We start from the raw sequence: 13,100 nt of genomic DNA, 5'->3' as shown, positions 1-13,100 counted from the left end.
ACCACCTTTGCTCCCCAGTACTAACCTCCTTGCTACTCCTCTCCCTCAGGCACCTTTTACACCTCAGTTTTGCCATGCTCTGATGACTGTTCCATGAACTGTTTGGCTTTTTATCAGAACCTCCAACCCACCACGCTGATGCCCACCACAAAGCCACCCCTCCAAAGGCCCCTGCCATTCAGTCTTCTGACTGGGCTCCATGCTTTCCACGGCTGGAAGAAATTCCACTATGGCACTGAGGAGACCAGAAGCCATAATTTAAGATATTATTCTACACAGTGCTGCCCCGTACTTTTAATTAGGCCTTGATAAAGACAGGCTCCTTCATTCTACCTTCCCTCTGCTCCTCTGAAAGAGTTACCATTGGCTACATCTGCAGCACTTTGTGGTAAATGCACTACAAGACACCATTTCCCACCATTTGTATTTCTAGCTCCGCATTTCCCTAACGACCAGCAACCTCTTGGTGCCCACTGCAATGCTTTCCACGTATCCTTTCAGTAGGCCCGAACAGGACTGTATCCCAGGCAGTGAAGACAAGGAGGTATATGAACATGTCCAACATCACTTTGCACAGTAGCTTGGGGCCTGCTGCTGGACACCAAGTATGATAGCACCATGTTTTGGATGGCTTCTATACCCATGCAGGTACTCAGCAAGAAAGTGCCCTTACGTCATAGGCTCCGGCTTTGATCTGCTGATAGAGTTTGTGCTGATCTTCATCCCAAAAGGGAGGGTACCCCACTAGTAATATGTACAGAATCACTCCTGGGAGGGAGAGACACAGATATACTATGGTTAGGCTAATACGCCAATTATTCCTTCAGCCCCTCTTCCTTCCCTCTTGACAGTCCCCAAGGCAATGATTGCTCTGTATCTTCATTTGCCATCACATTTAGCCTTCTGAGGTAGAAAAGGATAGTACAAACCTCTCCTCTTTTGAACCTTTCCCTGGCACTTCATGTTCAGCTCTTAAACCAGCTACCAGGAGCTAGAACAAGGTGCATGAGGTCCTTCTACCCTCCTCTGGCTATGATGGCTAGTGAGCCACAACTCCCAGCTCTCTCAGAATAAAATGAAGCCACATCCCCTGGGGTTGCTGGGCAGCAAGGGACTTTTTAGGAAGAACTATGTTTTTAGATGCTTACTGTGCATGGTCTTGGGACAAAAATTACACTGACAAAGCTAACACTCCTGGCCTGCAGAGAACCATTTAGTCCATGTCAGGCAACACTGATATCATATATCTTTAAACTTATCAGTCCCAGATACATGTACACTTCATTTTTTCCTTTTTAAAAAAAATCAGCTCTCTTCAGTATTTCATCTTTTACATAGTGTAATAGGAAATTGCTACAGTTATCTAAACAACTGACTCTACAAAGCATAGCCAGGTCCTATCTCTTGAGTCTCAAACACCTGATTGATGGCCTGAGGAAAGGATCAGGAGCCAGAATCAAATGAGTTCAGGCTCCAATATTAACTCCATCTACACAAGGTGCTTATCCTCAAGTATGCCTTCACCTCTCCACCCAATAAGAAGGAGCACTGCGCACCCTCCCAGCAATAGGTTTTAAGGAATTGCTCTTCTACATGAAATGGTGTTGTTTAAGTGTAAAACGTTTTGACAGAATCTTACCACAGGCCCATATATCCACTGGTTTTCCATAAGGATCTTTTCTTAAGACTTCAGGGGAGAGGTAGCCTGGAGTGCCAGCAAACCCTGCCAGGAAATGGATGACATGAAGTACTTACAGTACGCAAGCACAAGAGATCTTGCCATATCACAAAATCCACTAGTGGTAACCAACAAATTCGAAAAGCCATTTCCCACCTTTCATCTCATATTTGCTAGAGCTACTTCTTGGTAAACCAACAGAAAGAGAAAAAAGAAAAAAAAAAGAAAATCAGATGGGATCAAGTGTCTATGTATTGCAAGAAAAACAGAAAAGAAAGAGGGACCATGTCAACCAGCTGGGCACAAACTCACATGCCAGGCCTTATATCATTGTTATATATAATGGCTTGGAGTTTGAAAACACAAGACACAGATGGGACACATCCGATTGCCAAATGGCATGGGTAGACCAGGAGAAAGCAGCCATCTCTCTAGAATCTCTGCAGCGCTGCACAGTCTCAGAGCTGATGTTTAGCCTGAGAAGGTCTTATTTCTAATTATGTTTTAGCTAAACAAAGATAAGGCCAGATCCAAATGTGCCTGAGGAAGGCCAGGTCAAATGCATTTCTGTAAAATGACCAAACAAAATTCCAGATGTCTACACTCCTGAGCAGTAGGAAAGTTCAGATCAGGGTTTAAACTTAGCAGCTGCATTTGTCTCTCATACTAGCATCTACTGTAAACTGAGAAGAAAAACAGAGAAATACATGGCCATTTTTTCTGTCTTTATTTATCATATTCTTTCCTCTATTGCACCTAGCCTCATGCCCAATGACCCAGAGGCTGTGATGCTTGGAAAGGAAGCAGCAATGCCAAATACACACAAGCGTGCTGGAAGAGCTGAGAAAGGGCAGGTGCAACTCAACCAGCCACCAGGAAAGGGGGGAGCAAAAGTGGGAAAGCTCAAACACTCTTACCAAACCAGGCCTGCTGCTCTCCCTGGACTTCTATAGCCAGTCCGAAGTCAGCCAGTTTGACAGCAGCACCCTTACATTTACTTGCCAGTAGTAAATTCTCAGGCTGGGGAGAAGAAAGAAAAGAGGGGGTAAGAATGAAAGACTTGACAGCCTCATTAAAGTCTCCTACCTCAGTATTCACATCATTAAATTCAATCTGCTGACTGAACTTAGCAGGCATGTACTAAAGCTGCTGAGGTGAGTGCAGAGCAACAGCAACAAACAGCTTCGACCTAGAGTGGCAGAAAATCCTCAAGTCTAACACAAGTCCTCTGTGGGAGACAGAGCCTCTCCTAAACCAGCCCATACGTTACATGCTGACACCAGAGGGCACTGGCAGTACAGTTCCTGCAGCACAGAACCCAAAATTTTTTTCTGTCATCCCCGCAGAGAGTAATCAGGGGGAGAGGAAAACGGGGAAAGATGCAGTAGATACAATCTGCAGTGATGTTTCTCCCCATGAACATTACACAGTCCCCAAGGCACTGGAAAAGTAAATATGATGCTAATAAGGGCTGCCAAATACAGCACCGTAATGCAGGAAGGCATCATCTGGATAGGCAGTAGCTTTCATCCCTTACAGAAAAAGCCTCAGCCTCAAATTGGCATAAGCAGCACAGCAGTGAGTGTTCTTGTAAGCTATTTTTTCATGCTACATATTTACAGCAGCGTAAAATATGCTCTCTTGCTACTGCTGCCGACACCTATACCGTAAGCAGCCATGTCACTTCCCCCATGTGCCAGGAAAGAGAGGCAGACCTTTGCCCCTCACATTTCCACCTCACATGAATCTCACTCATATCATAATTCTGTTGTGTTCCAGCAGAGAGCTTCAGCAGAAGGCTTATCACAACTCCAAAAGCTGGACTGAGAGTCAGCAGCTTCCTCTGAAGCACCAGAGCAGCTAGTTACATGGGACCCTTCAAAACCCCAAAGCCTTTAAGATGGTGGCTATTACAGCTCTGCAGGAAACCCAACTTGTAGACAGGCAGGACAAATGCAATTTCTCATCCTACCCCCTTCTGATCATTTGTGAAATTCCTACCAACTTGATTTTTTAACTAAGCAAGATGGAAGCCTGGAAATACAGAAACAGGAGGTTGTCTCAGTTTCAAAAACCCGATGAAGGTCTTTTTTGCAGCCTGCTCACCAGTTCCATCCCACAGCAAGCCTCTATCCCTGTTCTGCCTTACAGGAACATGATGCTTTGCTCATTCACCTGCCTTAAAGTACTGGGCATGTGCCTTGCTTCTGCTTTAACGAAGGGAGAACAGCCTTGCCCATCACAGTCCTTGCCATAAGCAGCATGGAAGGAAGGGGAACTGGGTCTCAATACATTTGGATGCCACTGGCTTTTCACTATATGGGAAGTGGAAAAGATTGTGTTAATCAAGCTACACTGATGAAAATTCACCAGTGTAAACAAGTCCCTAAAGCAGAAGACCAATGAAGTCTTCTGAAAATCCCTCCCAACTTCAGATCACACCTGGGCTTGGCTTGACTAAGAAACAGTGAAATTTAGGCCTGGCTTGTGCTAGCTAAGCACTGTTTGCTTCTAAAATACAGCTACAAACACCTTAAGGCTAATGGTGCTTATCCATGTGCATGGGTGCCAACATATGGGTTGTCTCAGGTTTCACATACTTTTTGGTAAGGATGTGAATGCATTCCCTAATTTCTTATGGTCCCTATGGGCAGCCCAACATTTTAAGTTCTTTAAGAACATGTCAGCCAAAAGACAGGCTTATGAGAGGGAGTTGCGAAAGACAAAGCTTCACTTGAAACAAGCTCTGCAGTTATTACGCACTGATCCTGAAGGCCAAGCTTTTGGCAAGGAGCTAATTATTAAATAAAGAGCACAGGATCTTTTATTGCTAGAAGGACCAGCTACTCCTCAGGCCTGGAGAGTTTCAGTGAATCAGAGCAAGTAACAGAAGAAACACATTAACTGCAGTGGGGAATGTCTAGCAGCTGATAAGTTCTAAACAAGTTCACAATTTTCACACAAACAAAACTTGGGAAGCAAACAGATTATATCTGAACACAGGATGCAAAGGAAAACTTAAACCATCCTGTACTGGAAAAACTACTGTTTTTCAAAGAGGCCCTAATTTGGGGCAGTAGTGCCTCTTGTAGTCTGCTTTCTCAAGAGCAGGTGTCAGCTCTAATCCAGAGCAGCCATTCCATAGTAGATCACTTGCATCTTTTCAGTGTGCTCTGAATCAGGCAGCCAGAAGTGTTGCACAGGAGTTTGCCAGAAACACTAAGGGTTAACAGCTGTCCACTAGATCAAAACACTGGGGGAACACTGCCACTGATCTTGCAACATACTTTTACCTTGCTCTCTGCAAAATATTTTTGTACTTTTCCCCTTATGCATTGTATAACAAACCAAAACCAACACTAGTAGCAGGTGTCATCCTGCATTAATTTAACTGGACCACTGGTGGCCATCACCATTCCCACTTTAGACAGAGAAGGCTGCAGGGCAGGCAGACCTTCCCGCACAAACCTCTTCATTCTGGAGCCTGCCCAGCTCCCAGTACAGCTGGCACTGCATGGGAAGGGAGTTTAAGTAACTACACTGTGGGGGCTCTGGGTCTATAAATGTGTTATAATGTGGCAAATGGTTGATTGACCCAGTGTTTAACTAGCCAGCAGTTTTGGGTCTAGATTAAAAGCACTTCTACTGATGAGAGAAGAAAGAAATGACACAAAAAATTGTTGTGCATCTCTGACCTAGCCCAATGGCATGTGTTTGGCAACAGTGAAGAATAAAAATATACATGCCTTATGCAGACAAACTCATCCTGGCAGATTGAACAGAGATTGCCCCAGGTCTCTAGAGATCTCTTCAATGGCAGACTAGAAAGCGTCCTTCATTATAATGAATCCTACCCAAGTTTCTCTGAGAGCCTACCGCACTCCAAGGTTCACAACTACTCCATCCTGGAGCTGCCTCAGAGAGGCTGAGAGCTGGCAAGGTTCATGAAGACTGAAAACTTCCTCAGGAGTTCAGCACACACTCTAGAAAATTCTGAAGGAGCAAATTTGTGCTTCAGGAACCCCCGAGCCCAGTTCAAGTTAAAAAAAAAACAAAAACAAAACCCCTGCCAGCTGGCGGCACAGTATTCCTGTCTTGCTTCTTCCAATGATCCCCTGGCTGCTCTCCTCAGCCTCTGTGGCATGGAGGAAATATTACCTTCAAGTCCCTGTGCACGATATCATGCTGGTGAATGTGATTCACACTCTCCAGTATCTGATGAATACAGTGGCTGCAAGATAAAGGGAGAGACACACAGAGTTATGCACACACACACACACATACACTTGGCATCTCATCTCATCCCAGAACTATTTCCCTAACTTTTATATTTGTACCAGGGCAAGTTCAAGACCCCAGGCTGAATTCCTTCATCACGCCCACTGGTTGCCACAGCTCAGTACTGTCACAGCTGGACACCCCCACCCTCCTCAGCAACAGGACGCTAAACATCCTATCTATAGCAGGACCACAAAGCCTCTCTCCTGTCTCCCATCATCTCCTTCCTTTCCTCCCCATCACACTAAGCATCTCACTTGTTCCTTCAGCCAACAGTGCCCACCCCACACAGGAGAACTGCGGCATCTGAGTATCTGCAAACAGCAGCCAAGATTGGGCAGGCAAGACCCAATCACTCCAGGAAACATTCAGCTGGGCTAGTCCCAAGCAAAGAATAAACTTTTAGAGAGCAGCAGCAGCCCCCTGCAAATTCAGGATGATGACTCCTGGGTGCCTGCCAGTTTGCAAAGCTTTCAGAGCAGCATCTCAAGCACTTTACATACACAATGTGCGCACACACCCGCTTGCTGGGTGCCTTTTAAGTACAGATCCCACTTAAGGAGTTAGTGATCTGAGAAGCAGGCTCATTCCCTGTTAAGTGCAGTGTGCTGCACTCCCCCAGCTCACAGAAAACCCTTTCTCTGCCACTCTCACTGCTGTAACCACAGAGGGCAAAAGCAAGATGTTGTTTACACCTATTGCATAAGAACAGCACAACACACCCACGGGTGAGATTTCTGGTTGAAAACATCTCTTCCACTAAACATTTACTCAGCTCCCAAGGGTGAATGTGGAATGGAGTAGGGATTTTGACAACTATGGCTGGGCAGTAAGCACACACATGAGGGCAACTCAGATGGGTCTGTGTCCTCACTGCAGGATCAGTCAGTCCACTCACCAAGTTCTACAAATCTCAGGGGAACAAATTTGAAATGAGTGAAATATTTGAGGGAAGGGAAATTGGCTATTGGAAAAGATGGGAAGAGGGCGAGGGAAGGAAGAGGAGAGGAGGTGCAGCACTGTGTATTCGCTACCACCACCCCTCCGGAGCTGGCAGTACAATCCTCAGGGTCGGAGTCCATGAATATCTCCCCGCTCCCAAAACAAAAATGTATAATTAGAACAGAGCCGAGTCTGAGCGAGAGAGATTTTCTGGCCAAAAATGGCAAAAGTGTGAGGTGTCCCAGGCGAGCCAAGTGCGGCAGATTGGCACAGACCTCGCTCCCTCGCTCTCCCAGCCTGCTCTGGAATTCAGCTCGGCATGGGGAGAGAAAGGGAGGAGTTTCACTCTGTCATCTGGTGGGCACTGCGAGACCTGGCCGGTTGACAGTCAGAGGGCTGAGCACCCTGAAGAAGGCTCACAGAGCAATAGACAGTTCTCCTTTTCCCCTAACCCTGTCATTAGTTTCCTGAACAGTGTTGGTCACTGCCAGCTCTTGACCATTTCAGGGAACAGCCATTGGCAAGAGGGACAGGGGGAAGGATGATGATTGATAACGTCAAAACCTCCCAACTTCAAGGCAGAATAGCTTGAGAGACCATGTATCTGTCAGAGATGCTGCACCTACAACATCTGTACACCCCACTGAAAACACCTGCAGGGCTCTCAGACCTCTCTACCAGGAGCGCCATCAGAGATGACAGGCCCACTGGCCTTCCCCATCAGCAGACGGCGCATGGCGGAGCACACGGTGCAATGCCTCATTTGAAAGCATTGTGTAATGCCCAGATGACAAAGGCTGTAAGCGTACCACAGGGAAAGCAAATAAGCGCCCACAGACTCCACAACAGTACCTACACTAACACACCAAGTCATACTCTTTGCTTCCTTGCACTCAGTATGATCTTCCTCACAGTACTGCCTACCAAGCTCATCCTGCAGCAGCACCCACTACTCCCTTCTTACGCCTCTCCTCTCATGGCTCCCCAAATTCCTGCTCCAGCAAGGGTTAGGATGGGATAAGAACATGGGTGCAGAATAAGCCGGGGTGAAGTGTCACCATTGGGCCACTTCCAGGCCCTGCTAAAGCAGAACAGGAGCTGCCTAATCCCAGGTTTGATTCCAAATGCTACATGTCCAGCAAATGGATGGGTCAGAGAACACCCTCAACTACCGCTGCACAAAACACCCACCCTGTACAAACAGCAAAGGAACAAGCACAGGCCACTTGAGGAAGTTCATGCATGGGAGAGAGGGGGGGGACACTCAGAAAAAGAAGGGCATAACTCTAAATCTTTTTAATATTAAAATTCAAAGGTTGCTCTCACATATTGTGCCTTTTCTCACTGCACCAACCGGCTCACAGAGAGGGCTTCCACAGAAACATAGCCTTCAAAGTCCCATCTCCCCCCTGCCCCGTAAACCGTTACCTAGACACAGGCAAATTTAGTGGGTCTGCCCAACAGCAATGGCACATCACTAGAATCCCTACCAGAAGGCAGAGACCAAGCAGGCAGTGCTGTCACAGCCACAGGACAGTTCTCCCCTATGTTTGCTCACTAAGGACACACTGTCACCACCCACCAGAAAGGTTAGGCAGACAAAGCCACTAGCAACGGGACTCCCAGCAAAGAGCACAGCGTCTGCAAGCAGCAAAGACAGAAGCATCTGCAAGCAGCAAGGGCTAGAGCTGTGGTGAGTTCGGCTGACTGGTGACAACAGTTTATGCCAATAGCAGAAAGAGAAATTGTTTTTTCCAGATGGGGAGCAAGAGTGTCAGAACAAAGCCATGCACAGAACAGTAGTCAGGACACTCGTTCCACTTGCCAACACACGTGGCACATACACAGAAACAGTCTTACCTGGCGTCTGCTTCACTATAGTATTCTCTGGCAACAATATCCTCAAAGAGCTCCCCACCAGTAACCCTGGAGTGCAAAAGAACAAGGGAGGTTACACAGCCTGCGCACATCTAGCTCAAGGCTGCACAGGAGGTACGTGGCTGCCTGTCTGGGCCCCTTCCCACAGACTGTGTGGGGACCTGTGGCACAGGGGAGCCAGGGCAGAGTTCCACCATGATGGCACCAGCACTGGTACATCCATGTGACTGACCCCTTGGACTGCTAGTTCACCAGCAGTGTACAGGACACTGTTGACACACTGGGCACAAATTGCCCATGCACCTCTACAGAGCTTAGTATATGCTAAGCTTGGGCAGAACATCCCTTCTCTGACCCCCTTCAGGCTGCCTCAGAGGCAGAAGTCAAACAGCCTCCCTATACAGGATAGCCATCCTTTGCCATCCCACACTTACACCTGCTACCAGGAGCTTTCCTGGTCCATCCCCTACCACACAGTCAATGGATTTTTGTCAAATAGGCCAGAGGTATCTACAGGTCTCAAAAGAGAAAGGGAGAATATATTAATGCAGGTGTTTTTTATTCCACTCTTAGTCAACCATCCATGTGTCTGTATCACTGGTGAAGGATCAAAGCCAAAGAAAGACACTTACAGATCAAAGACAAGGTAATGGAAACCTTCTTCTGAAATACTGTCATGGAGCCGCACTGCAAAAACATAATCAAGAAATGGAGATTTACAGAGCATGTAGCAACTATGACACTTCACAAATCAAACCCATGCACACAGCCAAGTTCTCCCTCAACCCAATCAGTCTATTAATTCCCCATGCCCTTCACTTTGTGTGCTCACTTAGTGACCTGTTTCCTTCCATTATCTCAAAGGAACAGATGGGTGTCCTTCACATACATCCAGCCCTCCCCAGTGTCAAAACAAACTGTAAATATCTTTGACCTCCTGTTCATTCTCCTTCTCTAATGCTTCAGTACCCTCCTTTCACATCTGCCTACTCTCTCCTTCACGCTCATGTTTTGCCATCTCTCCCGACCCATTTTTATTTCCCAAAACAAACCCTTTTCAGAATCTCCAAACAAGCCCAACCCAAAAAATTTACTTCTGACCTCACCTGCATGTCAGTGCCATTGATCTCCCTTCTGCCTTTCATCTGTAAAGCTCTATAAAGTTCCCTTTTACTTCCTTTTCCTCACTTCATTCTTACATCCAAAATCCTTACTCAAAATTCAGAGCCAGTTTCTTGTCTCGTTTTTTCTCACCTGTTTGTTACCACAGACTTATCTGATCACATTCCCCTTCTCAAAACTTCACCCTCCTTCAGCTTCCTTACCTATGCCCTCCTAATTCTGCTCCTATTACCTAAATTAACCTTCATCTTTTCCCTTTCCTTGTCCCCCTTAACCTACAGGATTGGAGTTACCCCCGTGATGGGCCACTACCCCCAGTATTCTGAGGTCTCTGGGGCTCTGTCTTCCTTTCGCCATGTTACACATGGGCAATAACTATTTTATCTATGTAGCCAACACAGTGTCATTTCCTCCTGTCTGAATCAAAATCTCAGTTTCTTTGACGTTTCTTGGATACCTAGGCACTAATTCTAACCCAAGAGGAGAAACTAAGCCCTTACTTTCACAATGCTACCTACCTCCTATTGTCTCCCCTGCTGGAAAACTTCACTATTTTCCCTGCCAATTGGGGTCACAAGCTAGCAATCCTATTTGACTCAATTCCTAAACCTTCACACCCTGACTAGGATGAGTTGTCTTCTTCACATGCCCATCTATGGTCTTTCCCTATTGATTCACCCAACTAAAGCAACTAGCTGAGACTAGACTGGGTCTCAGCCACTGTGACACCTTGTAATTGAGTATTGACCAAAGTAACATTACCATTCTCATCCCTGTAAGAAAAATCTTGTTATTCTGCTCTGCCACTTTAATGGTACCTTTGCCTCTCTTGCCTGTCTTCTATTCTCTTTCACATAAAATACAGGTGACCTGTCTTGACTTTTCCCAACATCATGATTTTCTCTCGGTCAGTATCAAGAGGTCAGTTTGCGTCTCATTGATGCATGATATCAGCTACCATCACCATCTTGGGAATGTTTCAAACTAGCACTTGGCACATGCTCCTGCCTCATATGGAACAGTTTTTGCAAATGTTCTCAATGCTCTCCTCTAATCCTCCTTGCAACTCTCCTTTGCTAAGGCACCCTTCCACATGCACACAAACACACACAAACTCAAAATTGAGAGTAGCACAGATGTGCAGAGACCACTGCCAGTACCTCTCCTAAAAGGATTTAATTCTTTCCTTATTTTCTGCCTGTAGTTTGCTATATTTTCCCTGCCTTAATCTACAAGCTCTCTGGGCTGGTCCCTTGACGAATTTCCTTTCCTTAGCCTTTCTACTGCATCTAACCGCAGGGGTTTGGGAGGAGCACTCCACCCAGCATAATGCTGCAAACAAGCAAGTACAGTTAAGAATACTGGTACAGCAGGTGTTTCAGGTACAACATGTTGTTCCTATAGCATGAAAATACAGACACATCACCTTTAAGAACTATGTTCCTCAAATTATTCACTACAAAAAAAATATTCTTCCAAGTAAGCAGTTTTATTTGGCTTTGTAATAACTTCATTGCAATACAACTTTGTGTTTATAAGAAAACTTGCCTCCTGAGCACTTGGCAGAAACCAGCAGAGGTAGCATTACGAAAACGCAAGCGAGAAGGGTATTTCCTAGGAGAAAAGATTTCCATTCAAGACTGGAAACAAGATGGGAAGAGGCTGAAACAGACATTTGGATTCCCAGCGCAGGGCAGTTTCCACTCCAGTGCACAAGACTATTTGAGGTGAATGCAGGAGATGGGCACATGAACAAGAGCTGAGGCCCAAGACACAGGCAAAAGTCTGTGAGGAGACCTTATAAAGAGGAAACAGATGGAGAAACTTCAAGGAAAGCTGAATGTGCTAATAAGGTCCTGTCTGGTGATGCTTGGTGTGCACGAAAAAGCATTCTTCTTCCTCTGGCTCCTGAAAGGTCATCGAATTGCTGCAAGAAACACCAAGCAGAGAGGAAAGTGGCAAGAATGAAATCCTTACAGAGGAGCATGACCACCAGCAGGCTGAGAGCAGTGGCCATGAAAAGGGAATAGCAAACATGTCTTCAGGTAGAATTGGGAAATAGTGAATGATAAACTCTGACGCAAAGATGCAGGCAGCAAATTACATCAGAAAATAAAACATAAATGAGCTGATTGGTACTATTTCTTTGTCCTGAGGAAAGCAATTTTGTCAGATACGTTACGAAAAGAGAAGGCAGTAGCACTTCAGCTGGCAGAGACTGGCAGAGGCAGCAGAAAGCGCCTTCAAGGACGGTAAAACACTATTTGCGTCCTTAGGTGCGTAACCATGACAGGAGGACAGAGACAGTTCATAAATACTGACGCTAGACATCATCCTAGGGCTGCACAGCAAAAGAAGGCCTTGGAGGCAAAACGCAGGTCATTAACTTAACAAGGGAGCTGCTTCCTCGCGACAGGCCAGGGTGATGCTAGAACAAAATCTGCCCAAGATTTAATCTGCTGAGGTAACAAAGCTCGGGGAGTAACTGTAGAACAGCAAAACCCAGAAAAGCTATAGGAAAGATGACAGTGGGCCCCACCACCCTGCATGGGAATAATTAGCAACAGCTCAGAACACTAGGCTTGAAGTGTGGAGAGGGGCAGTAATGAGGGGAGTCAAAAACGGTTAAGAAAAATCTGAATATACCAAAACTCTTGTGACTTTCAATTCCAGCCCACACCTACTTCATACCGACGCTGATGGGAATAAACAAAAGCAATACCCAGTAGCAGAACAGCAAGAGCACCCAGTGCCATTTCACTCTAACATTTTGCTTACCTACCCTCCTGCAGAGCCACAAGAGCCTTCCTGACCAGCAAGGCTACTGCAATCAGCAGCTTTGATGCCATGGTTCACTCTGCCGACACTCAAGTTAAAATGCTCTGCTTCCTAATACAGTGCTAACTACCAGGGACTGTCAGCTGAAAAACATGACCTGCCTTTTCCAAAACCATTCAGCCAGCCCATGAAATGGCATACATTCAGAAGTAACTCCACCACCTTTAGCTCATGTTAAGGATAAAAGCATTTAAAAAGTTTCTTGGCCTCCTCTCCACTTTGGTTCATAAATGCGACACATAGTGTTAACATTCATCATGAAGATACACAAACCTCAGATGCCATCTGATACCTCCACCTTCCAGACAGCATAGAGCCCTCTTTGCTTTACAGATGTCCTATGCGAGTGCCCTCCACCTGAAGG

General features: G+C 46.0%; 1 protein-coding gene across 35 annotated transcripts in view; it reads right to left on the bottom strand.

The window, feature by feature from the left end:
• The window catches only part of CAMK2G (calcium/calmodulin dependent protein kinase II gamma), a 118,045-nt gene that overhangs the window by 39,632 nt on the left and 65,313 nt on the right, over positions 1-13,100 (bottom strand). For all 35 annotated transcript variants that reach the window (XR_012650103.1, XR_012650104.1, XR_012650107.1 and 32 more), the window contains 6 exons: positions 9,409-9,463; positions 8,759-8,824; positions 5,837-5,909; positions 2,596-2,698; positions 1,640-1,723; positions 674-768 (listed from right to left, as the gene is read on the bottom strand). Coding sequence is in view for 26 of the 35 variants with exons in the window: in XM_075025750.1 (XP_074881851.1) it covers positions 674-768; positions 1,640-1,723; positions 2,596-2,698; positions 5,837-5,909; positions 8,759-8,824; positions 9,409-9,463 (476 nt within the window). In the remaining 9 variants the exon portion in view is untranslated. The remainder of the gene's footprint in view (positions 1-673; positions 769-1,639; positions 1,724-2,595; positions 2,699-5,836; positions 5,910-8,758; positions 8,825-9,408; positions 9,464-13,100) is intronic.

This window comes from Buteo buteo, chromosome 4, assembly GCF_964188355.1.
Source record: "Buteo buteo chromosome 4, bButBut1.hap1.1, whole genome shotgun sequence".
Lineage (NCBI taxonomy): Eukaryota > Metazoa > Chordata > Aves > Accipitriformes > Accipitridae > Buteo > Buteo buteo.
Note: the sequence above shows the minus strand (reverse complement) of the source record. Positions and strands in the feature narration are given on the sequence as shown.